At 43.1% G+C, this 14,317-nt stretch overlaps 1 protein-coding gene across 4 annotated transcripts in view; it reads right to left on the bottom strand.

Annotated features, from left to right (window-relative positions):
• Nucleotides 1-8,703, bottom strand: part of TMEM245 (transmembrane protein 245) — an 87,168-nt gene extending 78,465 nt beyond the window's left edge. For 3 of the 4 annotated variants that reach the window (XM_037379278.1, XM_037379277.1, XM_037379279.1), the window contains exon 1: nt 7,935-8,703. In XM_037379278.1, the coding sequence (XP_037235175.1) occupies nt 7,935-8,561 (627 nt within the window). In that variant the 5' untranslated portion in view covers nt 8,562-8,703. The remainder of the gene's footprint in view (nt 1-7,934) is intronic. The other variant, XM_037379275.1, reaches the window with a different exon arrangement.
• Nucleotides 8,704-14,317: the final 5,614 nt, after the last annotated feature.

Raw genomic sequence — 14,317 nt, 5'->3', positions numbered from 1 at the left:
AAAATGCCAGATTTAGACACATCAAGGTAAGTCTGAAGGGTTTCAGTTCTCTTTAAATTGCCAATTGAAGGCAAAATTACACCACAGAAGTATGCAGCGTTTTGATTTTTCTTTTAAATTTCAGTGTTGGAAAGTGTAGGATTTATCAGCATGACTGTATCACCAACGTTACTGAAAGTTTGTTTCCAGTTCCAGTTGCAAGTTGAGAGAATTTGAAAATCTGTGACACTTGTTTTGGCTTTGGCATCATTTCTTAAGAATGAACTCTTTCTTACTACTCAGCTCTTTGCAACATTTATATTGATTTATACTGAAGGATGGAATTCTTTATTTACACAGTTCACTCCCTTTTTTTTTCTCCTATCAGCAAGTTAATCTCTACAGGAGAGGTTTTACAGATGAGCTCATTTAACAGCTCACTGCTACTGGAAGTGGCAGTTCATTCCCTTCCACCGCCAGTCAGACAGTCCCACATCTGCTGCACACCAGCTCCAACATTCACGGAGCTAGCTCAAGCTCCCCACATTGATAAAAAAACTATCCAGAAAAAAAGCAAATGAAAAAAACTAAACAAGAGTTTAAGATCTAATTCAGTTACAGCTAAACCAGCTCACACAGGTAAGATGGGCACCAACAAGGCAACTGAAGCATATGTCACAAATGGGGTAAGCAAGAACAGCTCTTCACTGGTAGCAAAGCTTCCAAACAACCCAGCCTTCAATGGAATATTGCCCCAACAACTCAACAGCCAGCAGCAAACACATTTCCTACCTGCTTCATGTAAACCACTCCACGGTAAACATAACAGGGAAGACTGAGTAGAATAACCAACAGCTTCTTTCGATATGTGCCCTGACAACCTTCCAAAAGCTTCAGTTTTTAACAAGTCAAGACCTACCAAATGGTATTGTTTCAAATCTTTCATTTTCTAGTTGTAGCTCTAACTTCTCCCTTTGCCATTTTAAAGTCTTTTTTTCCAGGCTCCTCCTTCCCACTTGGAAATCATACAGCAAAGTTTTTTATGGTTTGGTTTGTTGTGCTGTTTGGGTTTTTTTTTAATTCAGATTTAAAACTGTTTGACAAAACTATGTATTCAATTCCATTTCCTATTTTCCAGTTTGTTTCAGGGTTTGAATAAAAAGTCTTATTTTACCATTTCCCTTTAACACGTAAAAATAAAGTTTTCATTTGGAAATAGAGATTTTCTATTGTAAGAAAAACTAATGAAAAACCTTAAAAACATTGACCAAACATTCACATGCCACTTTCTCAAATTTTTAAAACAGTGCTGCACTGAGTGAAGCTGGTTGAAGACGTGAAGACAGTCGTTCATTATTTCTACCTCTTTCTCCTCAGTGGTGATGCAGGCTGGCGAAGGAAAACAAACCCATGGCAGAAGTTCAGCAGAGCAGTGTTGGACTTGAAAAATGAAGTGACACAAGGCATTAAACGCATCAATAAAAGCCAAACTGTGCTTGCCATTGTGAACATCAGAGTGTTTTCCTTATCTGTCTGTTCATTTGAAAAAGTTTTCTAAACAATAAAAAAAGACAATAAAGGGACAGGCGAGGACTTACAAAAATGTCATTCTGATTCCAGTTTTCAGAACCAAAATTAATTCCATGTGGCTTTACTGTATATTCCTTATTACACAAGAGGAAATATCCTGTGATGTGCAGAGTTTTGCAGAATGAAGAAAGTGTAATTGCCTTTCATTTAGCATGGAGACAGTCTTTGCCAAACAGATAGAAAACCAGGAAAAAAACCAAACCCAACTGATCACACCTACAACACTAATGCCCACCTCAGAGCAAACTCAACCACCTCTTCCCCGCATTAAGGGGGCTGTCATTTACCTAAGCTGGTAAATGACATCCTGATTTTTTTTTTTCTAAGTGAACACAAGTAAGGATAAACTTGACAAGACTGGGTTATTCCTTCTCCTAAGTCCAAACGACTAGAACAGCATACCTTTCTGTTTCTTCTAGAACCCCCAACTGTGAAACATATCCATGTAGGTATGCCTGGCATTAACACACGCAGACTGCTAAACCATGTCAAACAGAAACCTAGTGTTTACTGAGACCACCCCTTTTTGAAGGGACAAAAGTATGAGCCTATAACTAGAAACTTGGGGCAGAGGGGAACTGATCATCGAAAATCAATACTGCCATACACAGGTTAAAAGTATTTTTGATGTGCCCTGAAACATTTCCTACACTGTGAATTAAAGGAAATCTATTACATCTAAGATACCCAGAAGACTGCAGCTATAGATGTTGAAAATGGTTCTTCTTCAGTTCACTTTTCCTGTCTTAATACAAGTTATTTATGAGAAACTCCGTTAATAAAAATGCTATTGAGACAAGATTCACTTGTGGAAACAGGCTTTTCAAAGCACATAAAATTCTCTCCCTGCAGACGGAGTACCACTCCTCTGACATGCTTCATGATGACACTTTCTTAAGAGATGGTTCCTCAAACAACGGAACTTCTTTACCTTCTCGCTTTATTATACAGAACACAGTTCAAATTTTGCTGGACAGTTCTGTAACAATCATTCCTTTCAGAGGTCGTAGAAAATGTAGTATCACTGTGTTCAAAAATTTAAATACCAAAAAATAATTAACATAATGTAGTATAGATCATTAGGCTCAAGGCTAGAATCAGCTTAATGCCTGAGGCTGCAGTTCCTGTGTATAAATCTAAACAAGCTCCTAAGCCTTTTCAAGAACACATCACACAGCAGGTTCTCCCAAAACTGAAGGTGGGTGTGGAAGGGAAAAACAAAAGCAGAAAAAAACCCTACTATCAACTCAGTCTTTCCCTGCCCCTCCCCATCATGTTTTTAAATAGGCCACATGTGGTCTCTACACAGTTTATCTCTAAACCAAAACCTGTGGTTTTGGTAAGAGGTGTTTACGATCAGTACATGGCTGTATGATTTATAAGCTATAAGACCAAATAATGAAAGGATTACTATAATCAGCAGAAAGAATACTTAAGGGCTTTTTCAGGTGGTTGTTTTTTGGTGGGTTTTTAGGGTTTTTTTTAAGCTGGATAGATTTAGGAACCTAAATTTCTTATTACAGAGCAAGCCTGCTCTAAGCTGGGGGGACCTACCTGAAACACTCAAAAAATAGAAATTATATACACCTCAAAAATCAGAACTGTGTTTTTATCATTTATAGTTAATCCAATATTATAGTCAAGCTTACCCCCTTCCTTTGCTAGAAGGGAAATTGCCCCATCAGGTGAACTTGACAAAATGTAGATGCTTTTTTGCCTCCACAGGTGATATTCAATAGCACTGTGGAAGACAAGCATCTTGGAGCCTGTGACCCAAAACATTTGCCAAGGAGCACGTTTGAGAATTTCAGTCTGCAAGGGTTAGTTTAGGGACTGCTGACATCTAGTGCCAACACAGATGGAGGGTTCCCTGACTGATGTCTTTGATAGCTTCCCTGACAGGGAGCAGACAGTCCACTAGCCAAAACAAACACCTACTTTGACCATATTCCAATGCAGTGGTCACAGCAAATGGTGTTTCCAGATTTGCCCAGCACCGCAGTGAGAAAAAGATTGATTAGGTCCTCTAATTGCATGCTAACCGCTAGAACATGAGTTGTACCTAGCACAGTTAGAAATACAAAAACAGACTGACACACACATATGAGTACATAGTTCTGATCCTGACCAATAGCTGTGACAAACCGAGGAAGAAAGACTGGCCAGCAGAGAAAGATTTTGACAGCCCCATAACCAAGTTCACTCCAGATAATTCTGCCAATTATATCATATTTAATTTACTAAAATGAACTTCAGAGTCAATGTAAAGCAGCTGTGTAATTTATGTCACCTGCCAGGATCTACAAACTAACCATTTTCTAAATAAATACGAGCATGTGAACCCTACCAAAAATAAAAAAAGAAAATACAACCAATACAGCTGGCATTTCCTGTATAGTACTCTAAGTGTAAAACATCAGGCTAAATGGAACTCTTGCAATAAAGCAGAAGAGTTTCCTGTACCTTAGATACGGCACCAGATACAAGCATACCTCCTATAAAACTAGGATGACAAGACAGTTCAAGTTTAGTCTTCAGAAGGTATGCTAACTGCAAGTGTAACCACATTGAAATTGTCAGAGCAGGTAAACATGTAAGGGTATATTATGCCTGCTATGAGATAAACTCTCCCTTCCTACAAAAAAAAAAATATACAGAAAAATGTTCACCTTCCCTATTATCTGTGAAGTTCATGTAGAGTGCATGTCCTCTACGTAAGACTTCTAAAACAACCCTAGAGAAGGTCAGAATCAGAGCAAGGAACTCATCTAGAATTTATAACCAGCTCCTAGCTTTAAGGCCCAGAAGCATACTACATTTCTTGAGCAAGTTTCTTCAAAGACATTGCAAGAACTGTAAAGCAGAAAGGGAAGGAAAAGGAGACCGTGGGAACGAGATGCTTGTAGAATAGCTTAAGATCTTGAAGTTTTTCTTCAATGCAGTGTTTTGCAATCACCTATCAAACGGTCCTATCATGGAGGTATCTAGGATTCCCAGTTCCTAAACTGCAGGTGTGACTGAAGAACCACAGACAGGAATATAGCTATTTCCAAACCTTAATTCATCAACACCATGAATGGCTTTCCTAGATTTGAAGACAACAGTACAAGAAAGCTCAGTAACACACTGGTGCCAAGATAACAGTTTACCATGTCATTATCACATGCAATTGCTGTATTTTGAGAACATTTCTTTCTGGAACTTAAAAGAATGTCTGTTTCATGGCCTAGTAGATACCATAAAAATACCTTTAGCTAGAGAACACCAAATTGGTACCCCAAAAACCTCATAGTTGTTCTCAGTCAAATTCTAATGATAGGCATCTTCTCACTTCTCTCATACAGCAGAAGGAATGAGAAAGGGAAATGACAACTGTGCATGTTTTTCCCCTCTGTAAGCAGCAGTGCCATCCAGGTGGGGCAAAGTTCCAAACAAGAACAAATACATTGTACACCTCTGCAGCCCAAGGCAGGCTCACTGGTACCTGGAGCACAGACATTCATAGCTCAAAAGATTAAACCTACCACAAACAACTGCACTATGCTAGTCAGATACTAGTCTCACACTTAAAACAAACCATGCTTGCTTGTCTTTTTCATGCTTTTAGTAAATTCTATATCGTATTCTTGGCAAAAAAATATTTCTTGCTAAGGGGAAAATCTACTTATATTAATAACATTACTGCATATTAAAGTATTTTGAAACACAGAAATCTAGATTGGCTTAGTGGGCTGCTAAAAGAAACAGTGCAAAAAATGGAATTACCATTACTTCTGCATATCACATAGAGTATCTACAAACAAAAGTAGTTATAATCTTCATGCAAGATAAGATACAGAAGAAACCGTGAAGGATTCACATCCCAGAGAAGTACAATGGAGCAAACTGACTTGTGACAACCAAAATTCCTGTGCAACTAACAACAGAACTTATGCATGAAAACAGAGTCCTGCAATATAATATGGCAATTAAAGGGCTTAAAATGCTTAACCGAGGTTAAACCAGATACTACTAATGGGTCCACCTCGAGGCTCAACAGCACGAAGAAAATTAAACTATCCTGCTACAGGTCTGAGATAATAAATATTAATTAACAGCAACATTCAAAAAAACTGGACTAGGTTAAGGTTATTTACAAAGGGAAGTCCAGTTTCTTTCTCATCTAGCACCCCAGAAAGAGACACCGGCAGCTTCCTTAAAAAACTACTGTAACTGGTTTGCTTAAGGACATCTGTGGTCAGTTTGACACAAACCCAAAATCTTCCCAAGGAACTCAGGTCTGAAGAGTTCTGGGAGCTTACTACCTTTTGCCCAGTTAAAATCTTACAGCACTTCAATGAACACAAGTATCACATCAGAAACATTAGTGCAAAACAGAAGTATCAGGCACTGCTAACCGAAACTGCACTGAGCGTGCACATAGACCAGTGCATTACAACCATAGTTACGAGGTTAAATCAGTGCAGCTTCCTTTAGTACCCATATACTCACCCCATGTAAGCATAGCTTAATTAACAAAGTTTGAATAAAGGCCTGGACTTAGCCAAGTCAGTTAGTGTAGTAATATTGCTGATCTGTTAAAAATAAAACAGGCCAATGCAAAGGAAAGTAAACTTTATGACAACTAATCAAATCTTCCCACCAGTATCAAGCCATGCTTAGATTCTTGTACCTCTCAGCTGAAGGTAAAGATGGTTGGGTTGTATCTTGCCTCTTCATAAAAACAGAGAGCGTGTCTCTGTCTGTCTACTCAGTCTTAATTATACTTCTGAAGACAAAACACACCAGAAACAGATCTCCCGACACTTTCCAGCATATGACATCTCAGAATAGATAGCCAAGAAAATCTCTTCTTCCAATGTTTACCTTCGAGTGACAAAACACATTCTCCACTCCATCCTATTTATACTAGAAAAAGCTCAAAGTGTCCTTTGTCAGAGCATTCAGGAAAGCTCTTGCTTCTGGTACACACCTCCAAAGTTTTGTTTGAGATACCAGCATGCACCAGCTCCACTAAGGGAATAAAACTAGTATTCAAAGAACATGTGTAATTCAAAATCAGAAGCCTGCACAAGCTTGTTAGTTTGTTGGGCGACTTTTCTTGACAGTTTCTCTCTCTTGTCCACATAAAATCAGTTTTAGGTAGTTCTTCAGTTTTATCTCCACATATAAAACCACTAAACCAAATGTGTACGTCATTCTCCACTCAAGGGGGAGGCATCGTTTTGTTTGTTTAAAAAACTAGAGCAGCTTAAAAAAAATAACAAATCCTTGACACCAGGCAATTTGAGCATGCCTATTGTACACCAGTATTTAATAAAAGTACAACTTACTGTTCCTTCTGTGCTTTCACATATCCATTTACTTAAGATATAATTAAAAGTGCAAAACCCACTACATAACGAAGTGAAAATGAGTTCTGCCGGAGGTTTTAACTAGTTTACCTACTGAAGACAACAACCGGGGAGAGTAGTCTGCCAGAATCTTTATTACCTTAAATAACATCGCTAAATTAAACAGCTTCACTTTTCAACGTTCAAACTGTTTGCATCGTTTGATACATTAAAAAGAAAAAAAAAAATACACTGAGAGACAAGCCTTAAGGTGCCATCCCCCCCCCAAGTTAACTACTCGCGGAGCTGAGCTGCTACTTCACAACACTTACTACACATTTCACACCTCCACAGGAGTCGGTGCTTGCTCAGCACCTCACCTGAATTACCTCAGGCTTCACAGCACCCCAGCACCGCGCAGGACTGAACTGGACGGGACACAGCGACCGAGGCAAGGCTTCTGCTCCAGCTGCACCCACGTGATGACAAAGGACACTTCCCCGCGCCCCGGGTTACAGCACAGGAGCTTTTCCCCAAGTTACTTCACACCCGGTTTCCACAGCGCAGGTCGGCTGTGCCCCGGTACCCCCGTGCCCGCCCCGGGGCTGTGCGCCCCCGCGCCCCAAGTCGCACCCACGTGCTGCCAGGGGAGTTTCTGCCTTCTGCAGCGCAATAAAATACAAGTTTCTAAAAAATAACGAAAAGGCGCGGCGGTGACTTCAAACAGCCGCCTCACCTCCGGGTCCGCCACCTTCCCGCCCAGGCAGCCCCCCCTCCCAACCCCGCCGCGCAACAAGTGAGATGGCGGCCCGCGGCGCCGGCCCCCAGAGCAGCCACGGGCCGCCGGGCGGGCAGGCGGAGGGCGGGTGCCGCGGCCCGCCAGAGCAGGAGGGAGGCCGGGGGCACATCGCGCCCCGGCCCGGCGGGCCCCCTACACCCGGGGCGGGGAGGGGGAAAGTGGCGCCCACCACCGCCCCCCCAGAGGAGCCCGGCCGCCGCCGAAGCCCCTTCCCGCCCGAGGCGGGCACTCACCCACTGGCTGCTGAAGTAGTCCAGCCCCTGGCAGATGAGGCGGGCGGCTTGGGCCAGCAGCACCTGCACGCCCAGGGAGCTGCCCAGGCAGTACAGCCCGTAGAGCAGGGGCCCGCCGGCGCCCAGCAGCAGCAGGAGCCGCCGCCGCCGCAGCACCTGCTCGCCCAGCGCTTCCACCCCGTAGTTGGCGAAGCAGATGGGGAGGAGGAGGGCGGCCAGCAGGACGGGCGTGCGGGAACGGTGCAGGCGGCCGAGCCAGCGGCGGCCCAGCGCCGTCAGGGAGCTCTTGAAGGGGTGCAGGAAGGTGCCGCAGAGCACGGCCCAGAGCAGCGGCCGCAGGAAGGCCTCCAGGATGAAGTAGACCAGGACGGCGGCGCCGCAGCAGAGCCCCGCGAAGAGCAGCGCCCCGGTGTTGTAGAAGGCCTGCTTGATCGGCTTCTCCAGCCGCGGCAGCGACATTCCCGCCGCCCCGCCCGGGCCGCCCACCGGCAGCCGCGGCATGGCCGCCGCCGCGCCCTCCGCCCCGGCGGCACCCGCGCTGGGGGAGCCGCCCGGCCGCCGCTTCTGCTCCGGCGAGCCCGGAGGGACGGCGGCCGGAGCCGCCGGGGGCTCTCCGCTGTCAGCCATGGCGCCCGCTCCCTCCCGCGCAGCGCCGGCCGCGGCTCCGGACGCCGCTGCCAGGGAGCGACGCGCAGCTGCCGCCGCCGCCACGGGCGAGGGCGCGGAGGTGGCCGGGGCTGCCGGGGACTGTAGTGCCGCCGCCAGGGCTCCGGGCACGGGCGTGCGCCCAGCCCGGCAGGGAAGGGGAGGCGCCGGTGGCGAAGCGTTCTGGGAAATGTAGTTCTGCGCAGGGAGTGCCGGCGGCCGCGCCCCCCGCACGGCGGTGGGGCCTGCCGGGGCGGCGGGGGGCTGTCCCGGCACTCCGTTATCCCGCCCCCGCCGCTGCCGGCACCGCCGAGCGCGGGCCGAGGCTTCCGGCGCCCGCGTTACCCTCGCTGAAGGCGCCGGCCGAGGGCTGGCCCTTGGGGAGCTCAGCAGCTCGTTTCGCGTCCTGGTCCCCATCCCGGCGGCACAGCCCTGTCTCGGCTCCGTTAAGCGCTCCCGCTCCCACTGCTGCTTTAGTCTCTGGAAGCAGAAAATACCCGGAAATCTGCAGTGTCATCGCAAGGGGGAGAGCAGGGCTGGTTAGACCAGCTGGAGAATTTTGCCTTGTCTGAACACGTTCTGGCATCAAATTATTTAACAAGGAAACCTCTGCGCTTTTACTGGGAATTAGCCCCACTGTAGTTGTTCTGCCTGGTTATTTAGACCTGATGTTTGTGACATTATTTTGCATATTTTTTTATTATTTTTTTTTTGCAAATGTTCTAGAGAGGAGCTAATTTCCTGCATCTGGCATACACCAGACCCCTGTATCCACGCAGGAGGGTGACAGCTAACATTTTACAGGTGGTCTAAATGCCCCTATAAATAAACATGCTTGGCCTGAGCAAATTTTGTGAGGGCTGGAATCCATGACGTTTGAACTAGCTCAGTGCTGGCACTGTGCTGCTCAAAGAGTTTTCTTTCACACCTAATGCAACCCTTCAGCAGGGACTAAAGTTACTGGCAACGCTACCGTAAAGCCCCCAGCACTGGCATCTTTCCCTCTCTTCTGAACAAGAGTTGCAACATAGCTTCTATAACTTATTACAGAGGTTGCATGTAAAAAGTATATAGATATGGAAATTTGATTTTTGGTTTTGTTGTTTTGGGGGGGGGGGGTATTCTTTAGGATTTTTGTAATTTCATGGTAGATGTCTGTCCACCAGGATTTTGGTGGAGCATTTCTTGCACAATGCAGATGTCTAAAGCTGAAATTACCTGGACACACATTTTAAACTTGTAAAGTGGGAATACAGCTGTTCATAGCCCAGCTTTTAAACAAAACAACAGAAAGAAAACAATCTATAGGCGAAACCTATCCCTATCACCATCCCAAGCAGAAAAGGTAAAGGTTTTTCCACACTCTTCCGGTAACTCTTTTCCACCCTACAGCTGTAGGTGGGGCTGGGCCCAGCGGGTTTCCTAGAGCTTTTGAACTGCAGTCCCGACTTGTCCACGCTGCAAAGCCTTCCCTGCCGTGCTTTTGAAGGTCCCTCCTGGCTGCTGCAGCTCCTTGTTTTCCTTTGCTGAATAGATCACATGTAGGTTCGACAAAGGGCTTTAATTTCATGCAGCAGAGGTATTTATAGACCCACAGGTACCTCGTTTGATCCGGACAGTCGTGAGCCATTACAAGCAATTTTCCATATGAGAAGCTTCTATTACACCTTAAAACAATACTGTCACTCACTGCTCTTTGGTCAGACAGATCTGCCTCCTGGCGGGGTGTTGAAATAGGTAGAAGTATTCGTTGCTACCTGAAACTTTTTTTCCTTCAGCTCCTGCACAGCAGAGGAAGCATGCCAAAAAGATACTCTAATGGCTCATTATAATACATTTGTTGCATTAAAGTTCAATTAGCAGGTGTCAATTAAGATTTACATGGGTGGCGGGGGGGGTGGGGGGAGTGGAGTTGGGAGCAAATCCTTCTGTTAGGTAAACAGAGATGCTGGCAAATCTAGTCTTCATAGGCACATCTTTATTCCTTTGATTTTTTTTTTTTTAACAGGCTCTGGCAGTCATGTTCTTCAGGAACAGAAATTAATATCACCTCTTTGACTTGAGTGAAGCTATAAATACTGATTTACATAAGCTGAGGATTTGTTCCCTCCTCTAGGAAACATTTCCTTTCCATTTCTGTTCCACTATTCATTATAAGCAACTAAACTTATTTCTGTTATAGAAATAAAATTAAAAAATACCCAAACCACAAACAACAAAACCACGATGCAATAAAATAAAGATTTCTAACTCATGTCTTACTACAACACAAACACTTAAGAACAGGGACACAGCCATAAACATTAGAAAACAATCTCTGAGGTGACAGCTGAGAGAGGATGTATGATATTCACAAGACATACCTCAAGCTATGAAAACTGAATTCCACAACAGATACCAAACAGTGACTGCAGCCTTAACAGCTGGTTTTGTTTAAGATCTGAAATGCTATGTGATTTTTAGATTAGATACCCATTTAGGTATAAATTGCACTAATACATTGTGGTTTAGGCATTTTTATGGCCATAGATAAGTAGTGCACCTCAGGATCCTATATTACCAGAAATTCTCCAACAGTCTTTTTGCAAGTAATTCTTCAGGGGTGAAAAGGACAGCAAAGGAATGCTTTTGTGTCAATGTAGAAAACATGTATGTGCCCAAAAGTACACATGGCAAGTATTAATAGTCCTTGGTGCTCTCCCCTATAGAGGAAAATATAAGAAAAGGTATTCCCTATTAAGAGAGAAGCTTGTAACTTCTGTCTGCTGCTACACTGGCACCCATGATTTTGCGCATGGAACTGAATCTTTTTGAGTCTCCTTCCAGAGATCCCAGGCACCTCTATTTCTTATTTACTCAACATGCAATGAATGCATCCCCAAGGTACAAGCTGCCTTACATGTGATACCTAAATACTCAAAATACTGGGTACTGAGGTGGCCATGAAGCAGAGAAAACAGACAGCGCTGACAATAGCAAGTTAATAATGATTTATACCTGAAATAACTACACGTAACTATGAAATAACTCAGTAATGAAGCCACAAGGTGTCAGCACTGGCCTGTGTATTAAGGAAATAACTCACTATACCTGCTAGAGACACTTTTTGTTTGTTTTAACCTGTTACTGAACATTTGTGAACATCCAGTAGAGGTTAATCACACTTCATTAATTCACTTCAGTTTAATGACAAAGTCATATCCTCTTCAGGTGAATGAAAAATACTCAGCATAAACTACTATAGTTTCAACAGTAGCAGAACCAAAGAAAGAAATACATAATCTTTAAATTTCAGTCATTGTTGAGGTCATTGGCACATACATTTGAATTTTGGGCTAAAGAAAGAAAATTCTTTATGCAAATCAACTGCTAAAATGAGATGACTCCAAATTAAATGCCATTTGCAAAATAGGGGTAAAATGAAGACCAGCTCTTAGGAACACCAGCTCTGGTTGTACCCAGTGATTATAGCAGTGACTGACTTTACTGCAGAAACTTCGTTCAGTATCTTAAAGTACATGGCATTATCAGCAGTGCTATACTTGAATGATTCATATAGAAGACTATGACTCTTGTTCAGTTAACAAGGGGAACGAAATGCATGGTTGTAAGGCAAAGCAGTCGGTAGCACTAACACAGAGTTGTTCACTCAGTGGACTCGCATGCAAAACAGCACCAGGAAGACCTTGGGAGGACAAAATCCAGAGCACTGTCTTGCAGGGTTAGCCCATGAACAAGAGTTGGACATACAGAGATCCAAGTAACAAGAACATTTTGGCCTCAGTCAAGTTTGTGACGAAATGGCTTACCAACCTGTCAAGTGTCATGTGGCAGAAGACAAACAGAATATAATATAAGGCCTTCTACTGAGTATATTTAAGGCCTTTATTGACCATGGTCACTTGGATAGTGTGCAAGTAGCTGACACACATGAGATTCATTCTTTCTTGCAGCCTGCAACTACAGGGCAGCAATACTACAAACAAAACAAACAGAGCACACAGTGTAAAAAGTACATTTCTTGGTGCCTTGAGGCAACTTTTTGCAGTACACCACCAAGGAGCTAAAACAGCTGCTCAGACCTGAGAGATCTCAGAAATTGAAGCATCCCTGTTGGAGAGACTTCTACAGCTGCTTTTGCTTGCTGAGTATCACGGGACTTCCTCCTCTCTATTGCCAATCTCTAATATAATTTCATTTTCTTCTTTTCTGCAAAAGCCTGTTGTGACTGCTTCAGGAGTGACTCTGCCTGGCCAAGCAACAGGGCAGCAATGCCAGCAAGTAAAGAACACCCAGATTTGTTACATTGGCAACGTGATGATAGTTGCATCCAATAGGTTACAAAAACACAGCACAGAGATTACCACAGGAACCTCTACATTCTACTTACTTATAGTAAGTGACAATTGGGTTAATACTTTATTAAAATACAGATGATTACATTTATTTACAGCTTCACTGTTATTCAGATGGTGAAAAAGAAAAAAAAATATGTAGTCCCCCACATCTGTTAATTTGCTCCTGTGACCAGCCTCATTGACTTAAATGGAATTACTCAGGGTAATAAATTTAAGCCCATGGCACAGGATGGAGTTGTTAACACAAGGCAGCAGCAGCAGCAACTTCTTTAGCCTCACAGAGATTTTTATTTTTCCCCTTTTACAAATGCCATACCACACATTTTCTTAAACTAAAAAGGCATTTATTGTAACAGGTTTATAAATATTGTTGTCTGTCACTGTCGAATAGCTAACAAGGCTCACTTGAACACCAACATGTAGTATAAAACACACATTACAAAGCAACATTTTAGGGCATGCACTGATTGTAAAGTAGTCCCGTAGATAACCATGATTTCATTATGTATTCATTCAGTGTTATTTTCCTGAAAAGACTAGTGCATAAATACAAAGAATTTGGAGGATTACTTCTGGACTACGAAACCCCAGTTCTGCACTCCTATCCAACCAAATGCTCATTGACTTCACGTGGGTGCTAGGTACTGGCATACAGAACAGAGCCTAGCATAAAGAATGCAGAACACCAATTAACAATATAGTTACAAGTTGCTTATTTGTACATTTTCTCTATGTATTAATCTTGAGAATGCTGAACAAAGTCAAAAGTTAAGAGGTGACATTTCAGCTTCAACCACTGCACTTCATGTAATACAAAACAAGTAGCAAGAGTTAACATAGTTGCAACAGCCTGCTTACTTGCAAAGAGTTTAAAGCAAACCAGACCTCCGAACACATTAATCAGAAATACAAAGGCATACTAGGCATCTGTTTTAACCTAAACAGAAGTCATGCTGCTTCAAATATGCTAACAAAATATATTTTGCCTAAATAAAGGCTGGGACATCACACACAAATATTAGGGCCCCACCATTTCATTTTTCTAATGAGTTAATAGGTTTGGGAATTTCATCTTTGAATCTGAGTCAGGACTTGAATGAATCTTCAAGTTTTAGAGAGTATCTATTGTGGTAGTTTTTACTAAGTCAAAGTTTATCATTGGTTTCATCTCACCAACTGAAAAACTGAAGAAGTAGTAATTGCTTTGTACATGAACAGTCCAATATTTCAGAAGCAAGTATCGTATTTTAGGCTTAAATAATAAGGTTTTTTTCCTCCTAGATTTAAATATGGCATCTGTGCTTCCTTTCCGATTATCCTAATACCCTATATGACAATATTTTCTTGACTTATTGAATTTATCTTTGCTTTATCTTGTCT

Source organism: Falco rusticolus, chromosome 3, assembly GCF_015220075.1.
Source record: "Falco rusticolus isolate bFalRus1 chromosome 3, bFalRus1.pri, whole genome shotgun sequence".
NCBI classification, from domain to species: Eukaryota; Metazoa; Chordata; class Aves; order Falconiformes; family Falconidae; genus Falco; species Falco rusticolus.
The sequence above is the reverse complement of the archived record's forward strand: the minus strand, read 5'-3'. Positions and strand labels throughout refer to the sequence as shown.